This window comes from Pristiophorus japonicus, chromosome 5 (assembly GCF_044704955.1).
Source record: "Pristiophorus japonicus isolate sPriJap1 chromosome 5, sPriJap1.hap1, whole genome shotgun sequence".
NCBI lineage: Eukaryota > Metazoa > Chordata > Chondrichthyes > Pristiophoridae > Pristiophorus > Pristiophorus japonicus.
Window position 1 is genome coordinate 52,573,303 of NC_091981.1, and position 27,807 is coordinate 52,601,109.

The following is a 27,807-nucleotide window of genomic DNA, read 5'->3' on the forward strand; positions in this document are numbered from 1 at the left end:
TGGGTTAGATTTTTCTTGTTCTTTGTGGATAGGACATATCTGGGCAATCTTCCACATTGTCAGGTAGATGCCAATGTCGTAGTTGTGCTGGAACAGTTTGGCTTGGGGAGCAGCAAATTCTCCTGCACAGGTCTTCAGCACTACAGCTGAGATGTTTTCAAGACCCATAGACTTCGCTGTGTCCCGTGCACTCAGCCGCTTATTAATGTCACATAGAGTGAACCAAATTGGCAGGATACTGGTATCTATGATTGGGGAGGGGTTGGGGGGACCTCAGGAGGAGGCAGAGTAGGATAATCCACTTGACACTTTTGGCTGAAGATGCTTGCAAACTCTTCAGCCTTGACTAGCAGCACAGAGGCATTTGTGCTCCATGCCCAAATTTCTTCCTCCCACTCCCGCTTACAATTACACTAAAAGATCTCATGATTTGCAATTGTTGAATTTTTCCAGAAGTTAAAACATCCATCTCTACCTATCCTACCTCTAAAATGGGGTTTATAAAGTGCAGAAACCCCAAAGGTTGTTTATCTTTTCAACCAAAAATGCTACAGGGTCTGTCAGCACAGAAGGTACTTTATTTTTTGTAACCTTGTGGCCCCCAAGACATTTTTCAAACTTTACACTACCACTAGAAATATCTTCCTGCAAGTTTATGTAACAAGAGGCACAATACATAAAGGTAGAATGACACACAGAACACACCCACAAATTTGCTGTTCATTAAAAGATATCAAAAATGTTTGATCATGACTGTCATCTATAAATGCTTGTTAGATTTGCAAATAGAAATATGGATACTGATGTAAAAAGGTTAAACAATTATATGCATTGAGGATTAGCATGTATTGCTGACCTGATTACTGTAATTTGTTCCATAATATGTGCTTTAAACTGAAGACTTTACTAGAATGGTTATCATAACTATATGAAGGCATTACTGGGATGTTATATAAATGCCCAATAGTATCATGTGTTTGGTGTCTTCACTCCAAAACGGTTCTCCTGGTAATGTGTTAACAGCAAATCAGTAATTTGTTAAAATAAGACATTGTAAATAAAGATTATTTTTGACCAAATAGCCTGGTAGGATTGGGATTATTAAGGCGAGTCCTTCAACATGGACTCACTTCAAGCTGGTAGGCCAGGGATTTTCATCTTTTTATTGTATGATCAACTATAGAAATGATGGCTTGAAATGGGCTTTTTCCAGATTGTCCAGAATTTGCTTGTAAACTGCTAACAGCCCTCGCATCAAATGACGTTTGGCACTCTTATCACAAATACTTACGTAGATTTGTCACTGAAATTATGAATTCATACTAAGTCTGCATTTTTGTAGATGTTCGTGGTCATTTCTGACTCTTGGGACAAACAGAATGCCAATCGCTTATGAACTTTGTTTTTCTAAATATCTAAGCACTACAGAGTATATAAACATTAACGATGATGGCGAGGGGAAAGAACTGTGAATCACACAATTAAAACCAGCCATTTCTGCTTTAGTAAACCAGATATAGCAAGAAAAATGTTAAATTCACCATAATTTAATTGAAACATAAAATTAAATTGATCGCCTGACATGTGAAATGTTTACATCAATTTAAAATACCCTTCAACTGTTATGGCAAACAAACCTGACTCTTGAAATTTTATTTTCTCTGCCAGCAAACTTTGTTCAATACAACACTTTTCTGCTGACATCTCAGTCAACCATAATGAGGTCAATGATCTGGCTCCTTTTCACCATAGTTTTAGACTGTCGTCATAGTAACACACTTGAGTCTAAGCTGTTGATGAAATGTCCAACCAATCAGTTGCACCGGTTGTATCACACAAACAAATCAATAATTTTTCCAGATATCAATATTTGTTTATTAAATTGGGCTTGATTCATTCCAACAGATTGTGCAAGTTAACAAAAAAGGATCCCTTTATTTTTCTCTGACAACTGGACCAAATCCACTTTGAGCACTGTAAACAGAATTAAGCACCAAGTCAAGAAAGTAACAAAAATGTTGAAAGAATGCAGCACTTTGCATATATTATTCATCCAAATTAAATTTTCCCTTAATTGTTCAACAATTTTGTTATTTCTCCTTTTCCTAATCCTTTTATTTGGTATTCATCAAAATGTGTATGTTCTTGCTGGAAAATGGAACACTTCAAGCAGCATTAAGCACGCCCAGGTCAGGTATGGCACAAACAGACGTAGAATGAAGTACCCTCCATTCTACACAACAACAATCCTCCGACTTGACCTCAAAGGAGCACATTCTGGCATTTTTTAAATATCCTACAGCGATTATGGCCTCTGAGTGATATCACCAATGACAGCTGAATGAGACAATTTGTGTTGTAGCCCCATGCCCATTATAGGGTAGAAAGGACTGCCCGAACTCATTTCACACGACACAGCCAGAAGACAGATGGTATTTTTTTTCCATCAGTCTGCACTGGATTTGAACTGGAAGTGAAATGCCAGTGTCTAATCCACTACTTCACACAGTTCCCTCCTTCTTTTAAAAAAAATGTTAAAAAAATTGAAGTGTATGACTTGGTTACACACAAAACGGTTAGGCGACGCAGGTTCTTTTTCTTTAATCCCCGTGGCAACTTCTCAATATAACTCAGGCAGCCTCAAGATGATGGCTAACAGAATTGAGACACTTCTCCAGAGGAATACCAAAGAAAAATAACCCAATGTGAAATGTCACTGAAGCACTTGGAAATCCTAGAGACTAATGTGGCCTTTGACTTTTCCATTCCTCTCCATGTGGTCAGAGGAATCAGTCCCCGCCCCCTCTGTAGTTCAGGGTTGTGCTTACCATCTCCCTGACAACATAGCTGGATTTTACTTTGCACCAATAACAAAAATCTAATTTCCAACCAATTGTAAAATCAGTGTTTATATTTGTGATTGATCATGCAGTAATTGACAATCCAAAAATAAGGCAGTAAACATAGGTTTTACTGGTAGCTCCCTGTATCAGCCAAAAGAACACGAGAAGAATCAAAGATGAGAAAAGTTTATTTAGCTCAATGCAGCTCAGCCCTTTCCTATCACAGCTCTCCTTTATTGTATCCAGCCTCTTTCCCTGTTTCTTCCTCTGCTAATACCCCACATTGAAGATTGTTCCAGATATTTATCACTCATTCAGTGAAGACGCTCCTCTTAATGTCAGTTATGAAACTACTTTTCACGAGTTTGTCCACATGTCCTAACTTCCTGACTAACATTGAAGTAATGTTCAGGAGTTTAGTATTCATACCATTTAATATATTTTATACTTCAAATGAGATCCGGCCTTTGACTTCTTTCAAGACTGTTGGACCAATTACTTAATTTAGTGTTGATATCCAGGTCATTAATATCTATTAGAAATAGAGGTCCAATTATAGGCTCTTGCCAGACTGTACTTGGGATATCCCTCCGTCCTAACATTATGCCTTTCTCTCTGCTTCCTATTTAGTAACCATCTTTTGATCCAGTCCTAACTGGCAATGGGGCAATATTTCATCAAGTCTTAAATTTATTTCTTTGCAAAAAAGATAACATTTCACTGATCTTTTGTTAGAAATCCACTCAAATAAGGTATGAGGCCCAATTTTTACCTAACCTGCAAGAAAGGGGCAGGTTCAGTTGGATGCCCAATTAACACCCCACACGATTTCAAGCTCAACATGAACCTGTCCTCGTTCTCGCCGGGTGAGTAAGGTTAAAATCAGGGCTATGTTGTCTGACAAAATTGAATTCCTTCAGGAGTTACTTGAAATTTATGTTGAATTTAATTTCACACTGATTATTCTAACATGTTGCACATGAGTGGAAGGTTGAATTTGGGCTATTATTTTTAAGGTGTTTCATCAACAATCTTGGATTTTCAGTTACGTAATTTTTTAAAAAATATATATATATATATAGTCAATAAATCTGTGCTAAAAAATGCATCATTTAAATCAGTAGGATAATTCAAAGTTGCGAAACTCTCGAACACTTTTATGCAATTCAATGTTTTCTTTGTACTCTTGTTGAGCAGTAAACATAATTCTTTGACAAACACACTGATGCAAGTAAAAGAAATTAGTAACTATTTGGGCAAGTTAGCTATGACAATGTACTTAGAAAGATGAAGAACCAGTGCAGACTACATCAAATGCCATCTCCACGTGCAGTTGAAAAGACAAACAAATATTGTGATCGCAAGAATTTGCAGGAGTTCGCAACAGTCAATTTTCAAGTGAAATAAGTCTTAAAAAACACAATTCTGAACATTCTTTGTCATTTCATTCTAATTAATGTTGGGCAAGGATATAGATTTCATTTTAGTCTTCAATCAGTATTGGGCATCCACAGGCTAGGTGGAACAAAGATAGATTCAGAATAAACCTTTACACACTCTGCTCAACTCCAACTGCTAAAGAGTACCTCTATTATCACAGTGTGAAAGCTATACCAGTCAACTTATATCTTCTCAAAGCGCGCTGGCCAATTTAAGAACATAAGAACATAAGTAATACGAGCAGGAGAAGGCCATACTGCCCCTCGAACCTGCTCCGCCAATTAATACAATCATGGCTGATCCGATCATGGACTCAGGTTCACTTCCCTGCCCGCTCCCCATAACCCCTTATTCCCTTATTGGTTAAGAAACTGTTTATCTCTGTCTTAAATTTATTCAATTACCCAGCATCCACAGCTCTCTGAGGCAGCGAATTCCACAGATTTACAACCGTCTGAGAGAAAAAAATTTCTCCTCATCTCAGTTTGAAATGGGCGGCCCCTTATTCTAAGATTATGCCCTCTACTTCTGGTCTCCCCTATCAGTGGAAACATTCTCTCTGTATTCACCTTGACAAGCCCCCTCATAATCTTATACAATTCAATAAAATCACCTTTCATTCTTCTGAATTCCAATGATTAGAAGCCCAACCTACTCAACCTTTCCTCATAAGTCAACCCCCTCATCTCCAGAATCAACCTAGTGAACCTTCTCTGAACTGCCTCCAAAGCAAGTATATCCTTTCGTAAATATGGAAACCAAAACTGTTTGCAGTATTCCAGGTGTGGCCTCACCAATACCTTGTATCACTGTAGCTTTTATACTCCATCCCCTTTGCAATAAAGGCCAAGATTCCATTGGTCTTCCTGATCATTTGCTGTACCTGCATAGGAGCCTTTTGTGTTTCATGCACCAGGACCCCCCAGGCCCCGCTGTACTGCAGCACTTTGCAATTTTTCGCCATTTAAATAATAACTTGCTCTTCGTTTTTTTCTGCCAAAGTGCATAACCTCACATTTTCCAACATTATACTCCATCTGCCAAATTTTTGCCCAAATTTAGTTCCACTACCAAGGAACAACTCTAAAATAAGGGAATTTTTCAGAGAAAATAATTAAAAATAATTTCTCAACATCAAACTGACCCCTCTTTTATATATTGAGTTTACAATGCAGATTTAAGCATGGGAGGAAAGCAACATTTTCTCAATGATTGATTTATCAGGTCAAAAGGACACCTAAATACTCTGCATGTTAAAAGGAAAACACCTATGATGTGGTACCTCCGATTCATGAACTTATTTTATTAATGGGATGAATACGCTAACTGGCTGACATATTGTGGGGGTCAAATAGTTTGTTTCAATCCCTTTTTCTGACACTCTTAAGAACTGTATGCAGTATTGTGTGCTTCAGAGAGAATACCTGTCATTTTGCTAGCTTATGAATCACCATTTTCAATTGACTACGAGGATTATAAAGTTAGACAACGCCCAATCAATTTCCGTGATGCAAAATACCTTGCCCAAGTATTGAAGTGCAGTACTTAATAAATACCCTTTCAGGAAGCTTATTCAGAGAATAGTTTACAACAGCAACAATCATACAAAATTCTGTTGCTTCCATAATATCCCACCCATTCACCAAATGATTAATAGCTAGTAAAGCAGCTGATTTATGTTCTTGAATTACACCCTTTCATCTTCTCACACCAAACTTACACCCCTTGTCACTGGTAGTGAGTCATACTTCCAAAATATCAAAAGAAAAACAACTTTTGTAACAGACCTTAATTAACTTCTGAACTAAGAATAGACAACTACTTCCACTGTAAGGCCAAACTTGTTGACAAATGCTTAATGTCTGCAGGCACTTCCTGTGGTATGGTAATTTTGATGAGCTCAGCATTAATAAGCAAGAATACAGGGTATTATATGCTACACAATTCAAAATAACAAATAGATTCTGTATTGGAGAATAAGTTTCAACTTTATTAAGCAAGCAGAATCATGCTTTTCAGGCCATAGGATATGATAAATATAAATTTGCCAGAAAAAGCAGCAAACCTGAGGACGGAGAAATTTAGAATTCAGCAGAGGAGGACAAAAGGTTTAATTAGGAGGGGGAAAATAGAGTATGAGAGTAAGATTGCAGGGAACATAAAAACTGACTGCAAAAGCTTCTGTAGATATATGAAGAGAAAAAGATTAGTGAAGACAAATTGTAGGTCCCTTGCAGTCAGAATCAGGTGAATTTATAATGGGGAACAAAAATATGGCAGACCAATTGAACAAATACTTTGGTGCTGTCTTCACTAAGACAGACACAAATAACCTTCCGGAAATACTAGGGGACCGAGGATCTAACGAAAAGGAGGAACTGAAGGAAGTCCTTATTAGTCAGGAAATTGTGTTAGGGAAATTGATGGGATTGAAGGCCGAAAGATCCCCAGGGACTGATAGTCTGCATCCCAGAGTACTAAGGAAGTGGCTCTCGAAATAGTGGATGCATTGGTGATCATTTTCCAAGATTCTATCGACTCTGGATCAGTTCCTATGGATTGAAGGATAGCAAATGTAACCCCACTTTTTAAAAAAGGAGAGAGAAAACAGGGAATTATAGACTGGTTAGCCTGACATCGGTAGTGGGGAAAATGTTGGAATCAATTATTAAAGATGAAATCGCAGCACATTTGGAAAGCAGTGATAGGATTGGTCCAAGTCAGCATGGATTTATGAAAGGGAAATCATGCTCGACAAACCTTCTATATTTTTTTTTTGAGGATGTAACTAGTAGAGTGGACAAGGGAGAACCAGTGGATGTGGTGTATTTGGACTTTCAAAAGATTTTTGACAAGGTCCCACACAAGAGATTAGTGTGCAAAATTAAAGTACATGGTATTGGGGGTAATAGAAACATAGAAACCTAGAAAATAGGTGCAGGAGTAGGCCATTCGGCCCTTAGAGCCTACACCACCATTCAATATCATGGCTGATCACTCCCTCAGTACCCCTTTCCTGCTCTCTCTCCATACCCCTTGATCCCTTTAGCCGTAAGGGCCATATCTAACTCCCTCTTGAATATATCCAATGAAGTGGCATCAACAACTCTCTGCGATAGGGAATTCCACAGGTTAACAACTCTCTGAGTGAAGAAGTTTCTCACATCAGTCCTAAATGGTCTACCCCTTATCCTAAGACTGTGTTCTGGACTTCCCCATCATCGGGAACATTCTTCCCGCATCTAACCTGTCCAGTCCCGTCAGAATCTTGTAAGTTTCTATGAGATGCCCTCTCATCCTTCTAAACTCCAGTGTATAAAGGCCCAGTTGATCCAGTCTCTCCTCATATGTCAGTCCTGCCATCCCGGGAATCAGTCTGGTGAACCTTCGCTGCACTCCCCCAATAGCAAGAACGTCCTTCCTCAGATTAGGAGACCAAAACTGAAAACAATATACCAGGTGAGGCCTCACCAAGGCCCTGTGCAACTGCAGTAAGACCTCCCTGCTCCTATATTCGAATCCCCTAGCTATGAAGGCCAACATACCATTTGCCGCCTTCACCGCCTGCTGTACCTGCATGCCAACTTTCAATGACTGATGAACCATGACACCCAGGTCTCGTTGCACCTTCCCCTTTCCGAATTTGCCGCCATTCAGATAATATTCTGCCTTCGTGTTTTTGCCCCCAAAGTGGATAACCTTACATTTATCCACATTATGCTGCATCTGCCATGCATTTGCCCACTCACCCAACCTGTCCAAGTCATCCTGCAGTCTCTTAGCATCCTCCTCACAGCTCACACCTCAACCCAGTTTAGTGTCATCTGTAAACTTGGAGACATTACACTCAATTCCTTCACCTAAATCATTAATGTATATTGTAAAGAGCTGTGGTCCCACCACTGAGCCTTGCGGCACTCCACTTGTCACTGCCTGCCATTCTGAAAAGGACCTGTTTCTCCCGACTCTCTGCTTCCTGTCTGCCAACCAGTTTTCTATCCACATCAGTACATTACCCCCAATACCATGTGCTTTGATTTTGCACACCAATCTCTTGTGTGGGACCTTGTCAAAAGCCTTCTGAAAGTGCAAATACACCACATCCACTGGTTCTCACTTATCCACTCTACTAGTTCCATCCTCAAAAAATTCCAGAAGATTTGTCAAGCATGATTTCCCTTTCATAAATCCATGCTGACTTGGATCGATCCTGTCATTGCTTTCCAAATGCGCTGCTATTTCATCTTTAATAACTGATTCCAACATTTTCCCCACGACTGATGTCAGGCTAACCGGTCTATAATTACCCATTTTCTCTCTCCCTCCTTTTTGAAACCATGGTGTTATATTAGCTACCCTCCAGTCCATAGGAACTGATCCAGAGTCGATAAGACTGTTGGAAAATGATCACCAATGCATCCACTATTTCTATGGCCACTTCCGTAAGTACTCTGGGATGCAGACTATCAGGCCCCGGGGATTTATTGGCCTTCAATCCCATCAATTTCCCTAACACAATTTCCCGCTTTATAAGGATATCCTTCAGTTCCTCCTTCTCACGAGACCCTTGGTCCCCTAGTATTTCTGGAAGTTTATTTGTGTCTTCCTTTGTGAAAACAGAACCAAAGTATTTGTTTAACTGTTCCGCCATTTCTTTGTTCCCCATTATAAATTCACCTGAATCTGATTGCAAGGGACCTACATTTGTTTTCACTAATCTTTTTCTCTTCACATATCTATAGAGGCTTTTGCAGTCAGTTTTTATGTTCCCAGCAAGCTTCCTCTCATACTCTATTTTCCCACTCCTAATTAAACCCTTTGTCCTCCTCTTCTGTATTACAAAATTCTCCCAATCCTCAGGTTTGCTGCTTTTTCTGGCCAATTTATATGCCTCTTCCTTGGATTTAACACTATCCTTAATTTCCCTTGTTAGCCACGGTTAAGCCACTTTCCCCGATTTATTTTTTACTCCAGACAGGGATGTACAATTGTTGAAGTTCATCCATGTGATCTTTAAATGTTTGCCATTGCCTATCCACCGTCAACCCTTTAGGTATCACTCGCCAGGCTATTGTAGCCAATTCACGTCTCATAGTTCAGGGCCCTTGTCTCTGAATTAACTGTGTCACTCTCCATCTTAATAAAGAATTCTACCATATTATGGTCACTCTTCCCCAAGGGGCCTCGCACAACAAGATTGTTAATTAGTCCTTTCTCATTACATATCACCCAGTTTAGGATGGCCAGCCCTCTTGTTGGTTCCTCGACATATTGGTCTAGAAAACCATCCCTAATACACTCCAGGAAATCCTCCTCCACCGCATTGCTGCCAGTTTGGTTAGCCCAGTCAATATGGAGATTAAAGTCGCCCATGATAACTGATGTACCTTTATTGCACGCATCCCTCATTTCTTGTTTGATGCTGTACCCATCCTCATTACTACTGTTTGGTCTGTACACAACTCCCACTAGTGTTTACTGCCCTTCGGTATTCCCAAAGCTCCATCCATACAGGTTCCACATCATAAAAGCTAATGTCCTTCCTTACTATTGCATTAATTTCCTCTTTAATCAGCAACGCCACCCCACCTCCTTTTCCTTTCCATCTATCCTTCCTAAATGAATTGACGTGGCTAGAGAACTGGTTGGCAGACAGGAAGCAAAGAGTAGGAATAAACGGGTCCTTTTCAGAATGACAGGCAGTGACTAGTGGGGTGCCACAAGGTTCAGTGCTGGGACCCCAGCTATTTACAATGTACATTAATGATTTAGACAAAGGAATTGAATGTAATATCTCCAAGTTTTCAGATGACACTAAGCTGGGTGGCAGTGTGAGCTGTGAGGAGGATGCTCAGAGGCTGCAGGGTGACTTGGACAGGTTAAGTGAGTGGGCAAATGCATGGCAGAGGCAGTAATAAGTAGATAAATGTGAGGTTATCCACTTCGGTGGCAAAAACAGGAAGGTAGATTATGTGAATGGTGACAGATTAGGAAAAGGGGAGGTGCAACGAGACCTGGGTGTCATGGTACATCAGTCATTGAAAGTTGGCAGGTACAGCAGGCAGTGAAGGCGGCAAATGGCATGTTGGCCTTCATAGTGAGAGGATTTGAGTATAGGAGCAGGGAGATCTTACTGCAGTTGTACAGGGCCTTGGTGAGGTCACACCTTGATTATTGTGTACAGTTTTGGTCTCCTAATCAGAGGAAGGACATCTTTGCTATTGAGGGAGTGCAGCGAAGTTTCACCAGACTGATTCCTGGGATAGCAGGATTGAAATATGAAAAAAGACTGGATCAACTATGCTTATATTCACTGGAATTTAGAAGAATGAGCGGGGATCTTAAAGAAACATATAAAATTCTAACGGGACTGGACAGGTTAGATGCAGGAAGAATGTTCCCGATGTTGGGGAAGTCCAGAACCAGGGGTCACAGTCTAAGGATAAGGTGTAAGCAATTTAGGACCGAGTTGTGAACCTGTGGAATTCTCTACCACAGAAAGTTGTTGAGGCCAGTTCGTAAGATATATTCAAAAGGGAGTTAGATGTGGCCCTTACAGCTAAAGGGATCAAGGGATATGGAGAGAAAGCAGGAATGGGGTACTGAAGTTGCACGATCAGCCATGATCATATTGAATGGTGGTGCAGGCTCGAAGGGCCGAATGGCCTACTCCTGCACCTATTTTCTATGTTTCTATAATGTTATACAGAAATCAATTTTTTCTTGTCAAGATCAAAATCAGCCTTTTTGTCACAGAATGTAGGCACCTTACTGTTGGAATACCAAATTCCAATTCACCTTTAATGACTTGTTCCGACATTTGGTCAGTGTAATTAGAATGTGCGGCTGTTGCAACAGTAATATATATAACAGATTGTTTTTTTTTTTTTAAATTGTTCTCCCCATATTTCAGAATTTTATTTCCTCCTCGGGGTTTTCTCACCATCATACAACATCCCCATTTGAAAGAGATCGTAATTAATAACCAAAAGAAGTCTCGACATAAGACACCAGAGATGCAGCATTGTTGGCTCATTAATTCTTGCTCAGATTAGATCCATTTGGGGAATACTCACATTCTATCGTACACGGTGCTGTGGATTTCTTACCTTCACATTCTAACAATATATTAATGCTGTGAGTTGCAGCAAACACAGGTTTTTAGTTAAAAGTGGATCAAACCTCATGTGGGATATAAGCACCACCATAGACCAGTTGGGCCGAATGGCCTGCTTCGGTGTTATTAATTCTATGTAAACCAAACTGTATAGTCACAAACATGTCAAGAATCTTCTATTTTGTCTCAAAGACAAATACATTTTGTAATTCTTTAAATTGAAGCATCGTTGATTGGCGGTCTTTGGAAGAACACATGCAGGCCTTCAGTTAAAAAAGTGATCACGTTCATTTTCTGAAAACACTTCTACAAAGTTGCTCATTCCATTTGCCTGTGCACTATATACTCCATAAAAGTGACATGTATCAAATGATTGATGGGAGAACTTAACTTGCTACCATTATGGCTAAGTTACTTTGATAGTTTTCAATATCTATCACATTTGTATTGGAGAAATATAAATTATTCTGTGTAAGTTAGCACTCGTGTAACATCAGTATATGTGTATGTCTGTGTTGATCCTGTTTACTTCCCTTATCAAAAGCAAATCAATCAAGTTAGTCTACCCACTTTCACTTCTCGTGGGTCACAGAAGGACCCAACTGTAGCCAAAGAACACACAGTAATACTAAATTCAATTTATCAATTTGCAAAAGTGACTCTCCTCAGGCCAATCTTAAAACAACTTATATTTATATAGCACCTTTAACGTAGTGAAACGTCCCAAGGCACTTCACAGGAGTATTATGAGATTAAAAAATGACACCGAGCCGCATTAGTAGAAATTAGCGCAGGTGACCAAATGCTTGTCAAAGAGGTAAGTTTTAAGGAGTGTCTTTAAGGAGGAAAGAGAGTTAGTGAGGGGAGAGGTTTAGGCAGAGAGTTCCAGAGGCAACAGAAGGCACTGAGCGATTATAATCAAGGATGCTTAAAAGGGCAGAATTAGAGGAGCGCAGACATCTCAGGGGGCCGTGGGGCTGGAGGAGATTACAGAGATAGAGAGGAGTGAGGCCATGGAGGGTTTTGAAAATAAGGATGAGAATTTTGACTGGAAGCCAATGTAGGTCAGCGAGCACAGGGGTGATGGGTGAGTGGGACTTGGTGCAAGTTAGGACACGGGTAGCTGAGTTTTGAATCACCTCTAGTTTACATAGGGTAGAAGAGTGCATTGGAATAATTAAATGTAGAGGTAACAAAGGTATGGATGAGGATTTCAGCAGCGGATGAGCTGAGGCAAGGGCGGAAGCGGGGCGATGTTACGGAGATGGAAATAGGCAGTCTTAGTTATGCTGCGGATATGTGGTCGAAAGCTCATTTCAGGATCAAATGTGATACCCAAGATTGAAAACAGTCTAGTTCAGCCTCAGACAGAAGTTGGGGAGAGTAATGGAGTCAGTGGCTAGGGAACGGAGTTTGCGGACGGGACCGAAAACAATGGCTTTTGTCTTCCCAATATTCAATTGGAGAAAATTTCTGATCATCCAGAACTGGATGTCAGACAAGCAGTCTGACAATTTAGAGACCGTGGAGGGGGTCGAGAGAAGTGGTAGTGAGGTAGAGCTGGGTGTCATCAGCATACATGTGGAAACTGACGCGGTGTTTTTAGATGATGTCGCCAAGGGGCAACATGTCAATGAGAAATAGAAGGGGGCCCAAGGATAGATCCTTGGGCCACACCAAAGGTGCCGCTGCATGTGATTCTCTGACTACGATTAGATAGAAAAGAACTGAACCAGGCGAGTACAGTCCCACCCAGCTGGACGACGATGGAGGCGTTGGAGAAGAATAAAGTGGTCAACCGTGTCACAAGCTGCAGACATGTCCAGAAGAATGAGGGGGGATAGTTTGCCTTTGTCACAGTCACAAAGGATGTCGTGTGTGTCTTTGATGAGAGCCGTTTCGGTACTCGATCCATTCCGCAAATCTGGGCCCCAATGGCCGATGTCCATACTCAGAATGCACTGCATACTCAAATATGCCCTATCCATTTTAAAGTCATGTCATGGCTGCTCATCTTGATGACGCTTTTACCGAAGACAAAAACTGGCGCTACGTCTTTCTACTCCCAGTACTCAGATTACGACAGCAGGCAGCGGTTTCTCGTCGCCATCTTAGACATGGGAGTGGATCCCGGAGCATAAGGACACCAGGTAATGGCACGCAATCGTAGTTCAGGCCTTGCGAGGGCTCAGGCTCCCGTACTCAGCAGAGTAAAAGGAGAATACATCTCGTGTCAAAGGCCCCGCAGACTTGAGCCAGATTGCCAAACAGCCACATAGACTTTCAGTGCAACATATAATCGATCAATCACTTCATTCATTCAGTATCGGAAGATTTTACTATTTTACACTATATTTTGTGTATTTAATATAGTATCTGACTACTATCTGAATTTATATTTATAAATTATTGGGAGGGTTTAAGAGGGAGTGATAATCAACCCTATGAGTTGGCCTGCTTCAAATTTACCAATGACTGTTAGTGGGGTTATTAATTCTTGCAGAATTATTCACTCGTTTTAATATTATCCCATTGAATTAGCATAGTGGGAGCATAACTAAATGGACATGGGTATATGGGACATTGCATTTACTGTTTTTAATTTTAATTGTAGCTCGTTATCAAAATTCATGTGTGTGTGTGGCAATGTTCCCTCAAATTTTTTTTCATGCACGGTCCCTTTAACTTTGTTGCACAGTATCTCTTCCAGTGCCAGGGGGTGGTAAGTGGCTTGTACAGGACCTCACGATTGGTGCACGACGGGGGGAACACTGGTGTGCGGTCCTCAACAGCTCACCAAAATTTGTTAAGTGGCCCTCCAACCCAAATAATTGTCTACCCCTGCTCCAAAAACTGAACTTGCTATCCATCCACTTGGTAAATACTACTTAGAATGGCTTGAGTGTTTGCAAATGGAAGCAGAACTACTAGTGCAGGACTACTGGTCACAGATGGCTTCAATTAAATCAGTAAAATACCAATTTTAGGATTTCAAACTAAAAATTTATAAATCTCATCTTTTTATGCATGTTTATGTTGGCTATATCGTCTTACTTTCAGTTCAATGAGATTAAATGATCTAATAATGCAATATGCTTGGCCATATCAAGTTAAACCTAAAATAACAGTCACTTTCTCAGCATAAAGATAAATTATTTTTCAACCATTCACCTTCGATTAGAAAAATAAATGGTGAGTAAACTAAGTCAAGCTCTAACCTCATCATAAAGATTTGTTTTTGGGGCATAAACTATGCAAGACCAAAATCAAACAAACAAATTTTGCATTAGCAATGTAAGATGTACATGTGCATAAAACTATGTACAATGTTTCAAGAACCTACTCACCTTTAATCGTTTCTTCAACAACTTCAACTACACGGTCTATTTGCTGAACCTAAACAGGGAAAAACATTTGTACACCATTACTGATGAGAATTTGACAACAATCTTGGAATAACATATTTCAGTAACTGCTAGGTAAGAAGGCAGTCTCCCCGAGGACACATTCAGTCGTGCATTCGCCCTTGTAACCGGAAACTGAAAGATCTGTGATTTTTCTAGAGTGGCACCAACTTCATGAAAGGAGTTCTCCCTGTATTCTTCCTACAGCTACCAACATAATTTGCTTCTCCCAGCTGTTCACGGCTCAGATGACTGAAATGTTTTCATCCTTCTGCACAGAAACCAGTGTGTTTTTGGCTAACAGGACTGCCTTTCACAAGCAGCAATGAACTACTGCACATTCCGAGTCTCTGCCAATGCTGCTTTTAAACAAGCAGTTGGAAGATGTACAAAAGTGGCTCATGTTGACTCACCCTCAAGTTTTCTCTTGGAAACACAGAAACATAGAAAATAGGTACAGGAGTAGGCCCTTCGAGCCTGCACCGCCATTCAATGAGTTCATGGCTGAACATGCAACTTCAGTACCCCATTCCTGCTTTCTCGCCATACCCCTTGATCACCCTAGTAGTAAGGACTACATCTAACTTCTTTTTGAATATATATTCCCTCCCTTTGGTTAACTCAACCTGACTGCTTGACTGCAGTCTATGGTACATGACACCAATACGTTGCATTATCAGGCCACATGTTATTTTTCAATCTCCCAGGTAATGAGCCATCAACCCTGTAAAGTCCTGTCCCTGCAGTACAGACTCACACGAGACACATGCTGAAGTCAAGGTCACTCAGGACCTGCACCTTTATTACACAGCTCTCGAATGCCACACTTGCCTGAGACCTGTCCTTATATACCTCTCTGGGACAGGTATCCATGTCTCCTGCAAGTGCACCCCTGGTGGTAAGGTAAGCTTGTGGTTACAGGTCATCTCTAATTACAGTCATGTATAGCATGGTAAGATACAGTTATGTACAGCAGTGTGAGATACATGACAAACCCGATTTCTGTCAACCGGAGATCAGACATTTTTAAATTTACAGTTCCACGTGTGCTTATGCTGCAAAAATTTCCTGAATTTCAAGCAGCACGAGATGATCCAAAGTCATCATTTCTACTCTGAGTCTTTCACTTTTATTGCTGATTACTGCTCCATTTCCAACCTCTCTTTCCTCTTCAAGTTCCTTGAATATGTTGTCACCTCCCAGATCCATGCCCATCCTCTGCAACTCCCTGTTTGAATCCCTCCAATCAAGTTCCTACCCCTCTCAACACCAAAATGGCCCTAACCAAAGTCACAAATTACATTCTCTGTAACTACGACATGATCCATCACACCATTATGAAATGATTCACATGCTCCAGGCTCAAAGATGCTCAAATGCCATGATGTACATGGAACAGGAAGGACATAAATGCAGTGTTGTACAATCAGGCAGTCAATCTTGATTGCAAAAACTGAGCAAATGGTTGAAGTGTGCTCTATTGTCCAGTGACACCTCCATGTTCGTGTGACTGATCAATGATGAAGTTACTGCAATCATGTTATCTTCCTTGTGAAAAGAAAGTGAAGTGACTTTTTATAGCACCTCTTTATGACCTCAGGATGTCCCAAAGCAGTTCACAGCCACTGATGCAATGCAGGGAAACATAGCAGCCAATATCCACACAGCAAGGTCTCACAAACAGCAATGAGATAAATGACCAGATAATCTGTTGGTTGAAGAGGCAGGACACCAGGAGAACTTCACTTTCTTCGAATAGTGCCATGGCAGTTTTTGCATCCACCTGAGAGATTGGACAGGGCATTGGTTTAACTTCTTATTCAAAAGACAGCAGCTCCGACAGTTCAACAGTCCTTGGAATATCAAGCTAGATTACGTGCTGAAGTCCAGAAGAGAGGCTTGAACCAATGACCTTCTGACTCAGAGGCAAGAGTGCTTCCACTGAGCCATGGCTGACACAATAATTATGAACCATTTACATTACAGGACATAGAGGTTGCTAGTCAACCCTTTGTATCTTTGCTGGTGCTAGCTCTTCAACTGGAGTTGTCTACTTTAACCCCATCTCCTTTTCCAGTATGCGTTTGAAGAGAAAAGACAGGTAATGGATCAGAATTAATCGGTCATAACCAGTCTTTTCTCTTTGACGATGTTGACTGACCTGCCATGCACTTCAGTGTTTTCTGTTTTTGTATTTGATGTCAACCCCTTAGTCTTACCAAATATTTCCAACAAGTGTTCTTCTAAAAATATCTATTTTGCTGACCACTGAACATAAATTCAGCTGCAAACGGCCTGCTGGCCAAAAACCTCTTCTAATTTGATTGGGTCATATTTCATCTGCGTATCGAAGTTAGTATTACCCAAAGAACATATAATAGGATATCACTCTGAGAAAGATAATTGAAACCAGCCATTGGAAAATGATCTATGAAGCAAATCTCCAGTCATTTCATAAATTCAACCCATTAGTTTGATTATTAAATCACTGATCAATATTAACCTCCAAATTATCTTGAAATAAAAAGATATTTTACATTTCCCAGCTGGGCAAATTGTAATTTGACTGGGATATTTTGCACACGTGTATTGATTTGTGGCAGGAGTGTATGAATCAGTGAATTGCTCATGCAAATGGAAAAGATCAAATCTGTACAATAAGTATCGAATTTCAATTCATACTAGGGGTAGCAACAGTGCATGTCACTAATAGGACCCCCCTTTCACCCTCTGAATTCCTCTCCTGAAGTCAGATTTATTGGGGTTGAGTTTCCAGCACCTCAAATTGACATTCTTTATGTCTGAACCTAGTCAGCTTCACTGGGTACATCATAGTCAAATCCTGTTCCTCAGTCTTGACACGTGCACTTTTTGCTGCATAGCGTTCAGTAGTCGGAGCTGATTTTTTAAAAATCTGCTCCATTGCCTGGGGCAGCCCAGTTCAACCAAGTTGAGCGAACCAGGAATTGAACTTGGGCTCATAAATTAAAGGATCAGTGACATACCACGCAGTTGATCTACCCACTGGACCACTGGAAGAGCCTTTAAAAGTCTTTTTTTTCTTGGAGTTTCTCTTCAAGACGTTGAAGGTTTCCTAACTTCCAAGTTTCTGCTTCTACATTTCTAGAACCTAGCGTTCTTCCTACTTGCACAACCAGATCTCCACTTTCAAGTTTAATTCTTCTCAGATCCCCTTGCATTACTTCTATACCTTGAGTCTAAGCTCCATTGGTTTGGTTGCTGTTGCGCCCGGTGACTTGTTGACATATTGGGGGGAAAATTGCGGGTGGAGGCTTCCTTCGGACGAACGCCTCCAACCGGAAAAAATGTTGCGAAAATACCTGGTGGTCATGGAGGCGCCTTCGATTCCGGTTAGAGGCCTTCATTCAATGCGTAGCGTACGGGGAGGTTAGTACGTACAAAAATGCTGGACCACCAATCACTAGGTAGTATTCTCATGGATAATAATGGGAACTCCATTTTTTGAGTTCCCATTACTATCAATGAGAAAACCCTCCTAAAACAAGAAGCACAACATAATGAATAAAAAAAAACTCACATATTTAAAATTAATTAAAATGAAAGTTCATTAAATGGTTTAGAAAAAAATATATATTTTTGGGAATTTTTTTTGTGTGTGTTTTAATAGGGTTTAAAATAAACTTGCCTTAATGGACAGGGTTTTTAAACATAAAAATGTATGATTAAATTTAATTTTTATATGTTTTAAAACTCTTATGCTGGCAAAAGTAAGCTATATGCCTGTAAAAGTAAAAGTTTGAAGGACATTTGCTGGGCAAGAGATGGGCAAATAGCCCAATCTCTCCTGCGCGAATGTCCTTCTCCCGGGGATGCGGAGGATCTGTCAAGAGACAGATCGGAAAAGACGGTTTTTGGTGCATGCTCATCGCGCCCTGAAAACCGGCTTTTGCGAAGCCTCGCCAGATCCGTTAACACTTCGTACGGACCCGGTTTTAAATGTAGGCCTGCTAAGTCACAATAGCAACTGTTTCACAACAGAGGTAAACATCTGCCTTCCCAACTAGGTATCTTACCTCCATTCTTGCTGCACTGCAGCATTCACCCAGCCCAGAGTGTCTCTGTCGCTTTCCCTCAACTTCAACAGATTCTCACTCTCTCACCCCCAGAGTACCCATACCTCTCTTTGTGCCACTTCTCAAAAGGAGTGCTTCTCTCTCTCCCTGCCCATAAAAATAGTCTTTTTCTAACCATCCCTATTGGGCATCTGTCTTTATTTCCTCCTCTTCACTCAACATGTTCCCTCTCCCTTACCTTTCACCCATGTGGGTCTTTCTCCCTTTCATTTCCATCCCTCAAAAGATGCATGTCTTTCATTCTCTCCCATGCTCTGGGGGACAGCAGTGCTGAAATAAATAAATGTTTGTTCTTTTCCACAATCTCTCCCCGTTACCCCGTCACCTCCTTCCTTCACTTCCCTTACCTCTTTTCTCTCTAATCTCTTGCCGTTTTTCTCACTTCTGTTTTACCTCTTTCCTGCTCATTTCTGCAATACTTTACCCCTCGATGTGTTGCAATGTTTACACATTTGGGGAGCCTGTTGGAAAGGGGAAGTAAGTCATTAAAAAAGAGGATGGACATTGTAGCGTCATTGGGGATACTCCTGCAAATTGAGTCTATGGATTGCTATGCTTGACTGAAAAGGTGGGGAGCAAAAGAGAAAGGAACTCTTGGTGGCTCCTGGGTGTTTCTCTGCCAAGGAGGTGTTTAAGAGTGATGTGAAAAGGATGGTCATCAAATGATTCCTGGAGGTTCTTCTGCTTAATAAAAATGATCAAGATGGCTCCTGGATATTGCTGTCTTTTGGATAGCTTCAAATTATTTAAGCAGCGGCAGCACCGAGGGAATAAAGAGCGGCCAGAGAGCGGACGGGAATTCAAGCAGCGGGAGCGGCGAGGCCCAGATACAAAAACTGCAACAAAAAAAAAAATCAAAGAGTGATGTCACAGGAGAGCAGGTAGGTAATTGGTTGGTGAGTATTACAGCTTATTTTTGCCGATGTAACATTTGTACTGCATTTTTTTTGACAGACAGGTGTCTGTCGAGCCCCACATCCCCCATGCCCATATTACACTTTCTTGACAGACATGCGACAAGCACCGCCCCCTGACAAGCTCCGTTTCTCCCCCCCCACCACGCTCCCGGCCCGAATCATTCCATGTACATCGTGCCGAGAAGCAAGACCTGAGGCTCCGACTCTCTTCGCAGGCTCAGGCCCTGGACCTCTCTCTCCGCCGCGACTGGCGTGGGGCTGAGAGTGGCGGGCCTCGGGGCCGCGAGCGAGGGGGAGGCTGGGGTGGGGGTGAGGGGGGATGGGGGAAGAGAGCGAGAGGGAGACTGGGGTGGGAGGGGAGAGCTCGAAAGAGGCGGGGTAACAGTGAGAAACGGGCTGGGGGGTGTGCGAGAGGTGCTGGGGAGGGGAGTGGGAAAGAGCAGCTGGCTGGGGGGGGGGGTGGGGAGGGGGAAAAGAGAGTGAAAGGGGCTGGGGGGGAGCGCGCGAGAGGGGCTGGGGGGAGAACGAGAGGTGCTGGAGTGGGGGTGAAGAAGAGCGGCTGGGGGGGCAGAAGAGAGAGCGAGGGGGGCTTGGAGCGAGAGGGGGAAAGGGAGGGGAAAGGGACACGGGGCGGGGGGAGGAAAGGGACACGGGGCGGGGGGAGGAAAGGGACACGGGGCGGGGGGAGGAAAGGGACACGGGGCGGGGGGAGGAAAGGGACACGGGGCGGGGGGAGGAAAGGGACACGGGGCGGGGGGAGGAAAGGGACACGGGGCGGGGGGAGGAAAGGGACACGGGGCGGGGGGAGGAAAGGGACACGGGGCGGGGGGAGGAAAGGGACACGGGGCGGGGGGAGGAAAGGGACACGGGGCGGGGGGAGGAAAGGGACACGGGGCGGGGGGAGGAAAGGGACACGGGGCGGGGGGAGGAAAGGGACACGGGGCGGGGGGAGGAAAGGGACACGGGGCGGGGGGGGGGGAAAGGGACACGGGATGGCGGGAAGGAGAGACAGGTTGGAGGGGGTTCTTCCAACCCTCTACAAGGGACATTGTTGGAATGGATGATAGCCAGAAGTCACGACCTTTTCACGATTCACTTCATACCCAATAATGTTAACACAATGCCTGCCCTATCTATGGTGGGGAGGTGGGGGGCGGAGGGGGTTGGGGAGGATGTACTTGCGCTGGGTAAGGCACTTTGGCTGGGGGAGGCATGCACCTGGACTGGGGTAAGGCAATTTGGCTGGCCCTTGCTATCTTCTGGGGAGCTCTGTCCTGTCGCTTTAGGACGTCACAGTGGATCAAGTTACAATTTGCAATTCAGTGAGACCTTGGGATGGGCGGTCCCAGTTACACATTCCTGTGAAACTTCAGGGTGTGGCCTATCCTCCAAAGGGACCAAACATAGACAAAGGGTGGAGCATGGTGACCATTTTTGCAGTACAAATAAGCACGTTCTTTCTTTGCTCTCTAAGTTAGGGAATGGGGTTAAATTAAGAGCCGAGAAACTGTAACTTGCTATTACTATTTAATTAATAACTTTATAACTAGATAAAATAATCACACGATGAAACTAAAATATCGGTTGAAATTGAACAAGATTAGAGATGGCAGGGTAGCTGGTGTGTCGTAATTGCAGCACGTGGGAGTTTGTGGAGAGCATCGCGATCCCGAGCAACCACATCAGCAGTAAGTGCCTGCAACTGGAGGAAATTCAACTCAGAGTTGTTGAACTGGAGTACAAGCTGCAGACATGGCGATGCATCCGGGAGGGGGGGAAAATTTACCTTGACACTTTGTTCCAGGAGGCAGTCACACCCTTTAGGTTAAGTAGTACTTTAGAGTTTGTCAGTAGTCAGGGACAGGAGTGAGTGACTGCGAGTCAGGCAGGTATGGGGACCCAGGATGTAGTCTCAGCCCTTGATCTTGTCCAATAGGTACGAGATACTTGCTACCTGTATGAATGAGGAAAAGGGCTGCAGGGAGGATGGGCAAATTTATCACAGCACCATGGTATAGGGGGCCATCCAAGTGGGGGAAGGAAGGAAGGAATATGGTTGTGATAGGGGCAGTATATTAAGGCGGATAAATACTGCTCTGCGCAGCCTCGAAAGAGAGTCCGAAGGCTATGTTGCCCGCCTGGTGCCAGGACTAAAAATATCTCCTCACAGCTGGAGAAGGACTTGGAGTAGGAGGGGGAGGATCCAGTTGTCGTGGTCCGTGTAGGAACCAACGACATAGGTGGGTTCTGCTGAGGGTTTGAGGAGCTAGGGTCTAAATTAATAAGCAGAACCTTAAGAGTAATAATCTCTGGATTACTACCTGAGCCACGTGCAAATTGGCATCAGGTCAAGCAGATGAGAGTGTTAAATGCGTGGCTCAAAGAGTGGTGTGGGAAGAAGGGGTTTCAATTCATGGGGCACGAGCACCAGTACTGGGGAGAGGGAGCTGTTCTGTTGGGACAGGCTCAACTTAAACTGGGTTGGGACCAGAGTCCTGGTGAATCGAATAACTAGGGCTGTAGATAGTGTTTTAAACTAAAAAAGGGGGTGGAGGGAAGGGGTCAGGTGAGGGCAAATTTAGAAATCTAAAGAGAAAGGTCAAGGCAATAGAGCGATTTGGGTAAAAATAAGTAGAGTGTGACAGGAAGGGACAGAGAATTTAACGATAGCAGTGCAGCAGAGAATAAAATCAAAGCAGGGAATAATTATGAAAAAAATTAAATTAAAGGCTCTTTATCTGAATGCACAAAGCATTCGTACCGATAGACGAACTAGTGGCATAGAGAGAGATAAATGGGTTTAATCTATTAGCAATTATAGAGACATGGTTGCAAGGTGACCAAGGCCGGGAACTAAATGTTCGAGGGTACTTGACATTTTGAAAAGACAGGCAGAATGGAAAAGGAGGAGGCAGCCCTGATAATAAGGGATGACACAAGGACAGTGAACAAAGAGGATCTCGGCTCAGAAGATCAAAAAGTAGAATCAGTATGGGTGGAGATAAGGAATAACAACGGCCAGAAAACACTGGTGGGAGTAGTATATAATCCCTCTAACTGCAGCTGTACCGTTGGACAGAATATTAATCAAGAACTAGAAGTAGCTTGTAACAGGTAATGCAATAATCGCGGGGGACTTTAATCTTTATATAGTCTGGACAAATCAAATTGACAAAGGTAGTCTCTGGAGCACGAGTTCATGGAATGCATTTGAAACAGATTCCTAGAACAATCTCTCATGAAACCAACCAGGGAACAGGCTACTTTAGATCTTATCTTGTGCAATGAGACAGGGTTAATTAGTAATCTCATAGTAAAGAATCCTCTGGGGCAGAGTGATCATAATATGTTAGAATTTCACATTAAGTTTGAAAGTGACTTGCCCAAGTCCGAAACTAGAGTCTTAAACTTAAATAAAGCCAATTACATAGGTATGAGGTGCGAGTTGGCCAAGGTAGATTGGAAAAATAGATTAAAAAGGTATGGCGGTAGATAAGCAGTGGCTAGCATTTAAAGAAATATTTCATAATTCTTAACAAAAATATATTCTATTGAGAAACAAAAACACCACGGGAAAAGTTATCCATCCATGGCTAACGAAGAAGTTATGGAAGAAGGATAGAGGTTAACGAAGAGGCTTATAATGTTGCGAAGAATAGTAAGTAGTAAGCCTGAGGATTGGGAGAGTTTCAGAAACCAGCAAAGGATGACCAAAAAATTGTCAGTATCTTCTGACAATTTAGAAATTTGGTTTGAATTAATAAGAGGATGCTTCAAAAGATACAAGATGGTCCAATTAAGATCAATCAGTTTGTCCCTCTTTTCAAAATATTAAACCTAAGGCTTTGGAGAACATTAACTCCTGGTCTTAAATGGAAGAGCTCTCATCTGTTCTCCACTACCTGCAACCTCTCCACAGCCCAAAGTTTGCAGCATGGTTCAACTATCATGTAGGAATTAAAGCACCCAAAATGGTTATCTTTTCCCATTTTCTGCTGACATTCCATACACTATCAGTCTTATGGAGACCAGGGCTTCTTTTCAGATCTACAAGTTAAACAAAGGGTACTCCGCCATGTTACACTGAGCATGCAGTTTGTCTGTCAAGGTTAATGTAACAAATTAGTAATTCTTTGTGCTTTTTGACGAATGTGCTTCTCTTCACAAAAAATAGCAATAGCACTGCACATTAAAAAATAAAATTTTTCTTGATAAACTTTGCTGTGATATCAAATTTCAGATCTCCCATGGTGTTGCACAAATTTGAATTTTTTAGATCAAGCAGGGTTAGAGGGTGGAGAAATTGGAACCAATGTCGGGGAGTGGGAAGCGGAAGGAGAAAAGAGAAGAGGAGATGAGGGGGAGCAGGGGAGACAGGTGGAAGAGGAGAAGGGGAAAAAAGGAGGTGGGAGGAGAGCAGGGAGGACAAGGTTGGAAAGCAAGGAGGAGAATGGGGAGAAGACAATGGTCGGGACGCAATGTAAGGGAAAGGGGGAGGATGTGAGAAAAGGAAACAAGAAGCGGGAGGGGGAGAAGAAGTGAGTGCTGAGGAAGCGGTATTCAGATCAGCAGGGATATTGGGATTGAGGCATAGAACAGCAGCCGTTTAAGTAGGAGAAATGCAGCCAGTGAAGTGATGGGCTGCTATCGATCGAAAATGCAGTCAAGGGGGTTGCTGAATAAAGGGAATTGAAACAGGCTGGGGTAGCCTGAGAGTGTTAAGTGTAGCTAGGTGGGAAATTCAGCCAGGAAGTGGACAGGGAGGAGTTAAAAACTTGCTCATTGAACGAGCACAAGTGTTGGCGGATGGAATCTTCTACAATTGGAGAAGAAGAACTTTCAATGACCCCAAGTTATGTTAACTGCACCACTTACAGGTGCATTATTCACTCTCCCTTGGCTTCACTGATGAGGTGTCAAGACCAAGGGCAGTATTCATATAGAGAATAAGATTGGAGGGCAAGGTATACTTGGACCAAGGTGGGGAAATGTGGTGTGAGTGGGAAGGTGAGGGGGTAAAGAGTGGGAGAAGAGAGGGGGTTGGAGAGGAGATAGAGGAGTTGACGATGGATCAGGATAGAATGAGAGAGGATGGAGGAAGAGAAGAATGCGACAGGGGAGAAAGGATAGACACAGGAGGGGGTGCTGTTCAGTAGACTGTCTCTATGCCTGAGTGATTCTCCCCATGTGGGTAGGATGCAAAATTCAGCCAGTGGGGGGGATACGGTCAGAAGAATTTAGTCAACTGTGTGTTGAGGTACAGGAAACTAGTCAGTGAGGGGATGGGGAAGGGGGTGATAAAAAGGGAAGAGATCAAGAATGGGGAATTCAGGTTATTGGGGAGAGGGGGCATCAAGGCAGTGTGAATTCCAGCCAGCAAAAAAGAAAGCAATAAAATAAAAGAAAGGAAAATTCAGTTCAGCAAGTAATGGGGACACCAAGGTAAGGGAAAGCCAGACAAGTGGGGGAGCGGGAGGTTGTTGTCAAAAGGTAATTGAGTCAGGTTAAGGATAATGGGGGATGCATCGAGTAGGAAGCATTGCTGGAAATTGCTACACAATAGGCAATGTAGGATAGAAGCATGTAGGACAAAAGCATGAAGAGGAGCACAGGTCCAGAAATTATTGGCACCTTTATCGAGAAGCACGCCAAGAGACTGGCCTCGAGAGCAATCGTCAGGCAAATCACAGCTGTCAGAGATTCAGGAGCCCAGTACTCCCATTAACTTTTCTTCTGGAGAGCTGTCATTGGTTACCATTTCAAAAGATTGTGTGTGAAAGAGATGAGTAAAACAAAAGCACGTTTACAAAAAATGTCATAGAACATCAGCAGCTGCTGATGGGCAACACGGAAGGTCATCCTGCAACAGTTATCAGTTACAGGGTGACCTTCAGCAAACTTTCTGTACATGTTAGGCAGTTTGTAACGGTGTTCATTGATCACCAGTACTGCTCGCTCGCAGGTGCCAGTCAATTTAAAATAAATTTTCCCAACAGGAGGCTGACTGCCTTCCCGTGGAAGAAAAGGGAAGGGAACTTTATCACAGTTTACAAATAGGAATCTCAAAATACATAGCAATTTTGAATGCCTGTGTGTTGGAAGGAGACCACAAGATGCTGTTATGAATCCCACTCAAGTTAATGGGGCCAAGTTTCAGCCTGAGTTGCTCCTGTTTTTTTGGAGCAACTGGTTGAGAATAGAGTATCTTAGAAATTGCAATTCTCAGCATTTAGTTTGCTCCAGTTCTAGTCAAGTTAGAACAGTTTCAGTTTGGAACATATTTTTTTTCAAAAGGGGGCGTGTCCGGCCACTTACGCCCGTTTTGAAAGTTTAGGCAGTGAAAACATAATCCAAACTAACTTAGAATGGAGTAAGTGTAGATTTTTGTACGCTCAGAAAAACCTTGTCTACACTTAGAAAATCAGGCGTAGGTTACAAATCAGGCGTAGGGGAGGGGGGGGGGGGGGTTAAAGGGAAGTTTACAAATATTAAACACTTCAGTTTTACAAATAAAGAGCCATCATCAATAATAAATGATAAATACATCAATAAATCAATCAAAAATAATTTATAAACAATAAAAAAAATGTAAAAATCTATAAATAAAACATTTTCTACTTACCGACTGCAGCACCGGGAGTCCTCCAACAGTGTGTCTCTCTGTCTGTCTGTGTGTGTCTCTCACTCTCTGTCTGTCAGTGTCTGTGTTTCTGACAGCGAGGGGAGGGGAGTGGGGGGGGGGGAAGGGGGGAGAGGGGGAGAACGGGGTGGGGGAGAGGAGGGGGAAGGGGGAGGAGAGGAGGGAGGGAGGAGAGGAGAGGGGGAGGGAGGGAGGAGAGGGGGGAGGGAGGGAGGAGAGGGGGGAGGGAGGGAGGAGAGGGGGAGGGAGGGAGGAAGGAGAGGGGGAGGGGAGGGAGGGAGGAGAGGAGAGGGGAGGGGAAGGGGAGGGAGGGAGGGAGGGAGAGAAGGAGGCTGAATGGCCGGGCCCGAGACTTCGGGCTGGATTTACAGGTAGGTGGCGTCGGGTCTCGGGTGGGGGGGGGGGGGGGCGGAGGTGGGGGAGAGTTGCGGAGGTTGGGGTGGGGGTAGAGAGAGAGTCGCGGAGGTTGGGGTGGGGGGAGAGAGTCGCGGAGGTCGGGGGAGGGGGAGGAGAAAGAGAGGTGAGTCTCGGGGGGGAGGGGGTCACGGAGGTCGGGGGGGGGAGGAGCGGAGGTTGGGTCGCCGGGTGTGGGGTGGGTGTGTGGGTCGCGGAGGTCGAGCCGCCGGTGGAGGGAGTGGAGGTCGGGTCGCCCGGGTGGGGGTCGGGTCCGGTCCAGGGAGCGGGTGTCAAGTTGGGTCGGGTGGGAGGTGAGCCTTATCCACGCAGCCCCAGTGAGGCCATTCGGCCAGGGCTAGGGGCTGCGTGCTTCGGGTCCCTCCCACAGTTTTGGGCGCCTGGAGCTACTGCACATGCGCACCCACTGTAGCACGCATGTGCAGAGGTCCCGGCACTGTTTTCAGTGCAGGGACCTGGCTCCGCCCCCCACAGCTCGTGCTGCACTATGCCCAGCTCCACAGGACCTGCAGGGAGCCGGAGAATAGGTGAGTTTTTTTTAGGCGCACTTTGTGGCGCGAAAAACGGGCGTCCAGGTCCGGGCTGCGCCGTTTTAGGCGTGGCCCGAAACTTGGGCCCAATGAGTCACGTAACATTGGGATGTTATGTTCTTCAGAATTATTAGAATTTTGAGATTACTGCACAATATAGATGGTTCTTCCTTATCACTTGCTAGTGTGGTTTGACTGGTAACTGGATTTTAAAATGTGCCCAAAATCCCATCTTCACAGGATTAAAAAAAATATTTTTAATACATTTAAAAAGACAGGAGAGTGAATTTCTCTGGATTATTCTGAAATGAAAGCCATTTGGCACAAATTTTCAAAAGCTGCAATCTCGACATGGATCAACAACGTAAAAGGATGCTTCTTGCTCTG

The 27,807-nt window shown here is 43.2% G+C and overlaps 1 protein-coding gene across 2 annotated transcripts in view; it reads right to left on the minus strand.

Moving 5' to 3' along the window:
- Positions 1 to 27,807, minus strand: part of cdkal1 (CDK5 regulatory subunit associated protein 1-like 1) — a 1,217,472-nt gene that overhangs the window by 858,661 nt on the left and 331,004 nt on the right. For both annotated transcript variants that reach the window (XM_070880626.1, XM_070880627.1), the window contains exon 6: positions 14,748 to 14,796. In XM_070880626.1, the coding sequence (XP_070736727.1) occupies positions 14,748 to 14,796 (49 nt within the window). The remainder of the gene's footprint in view (positions 1 to 14,747; positions 14,797 to 27,807) is intronic.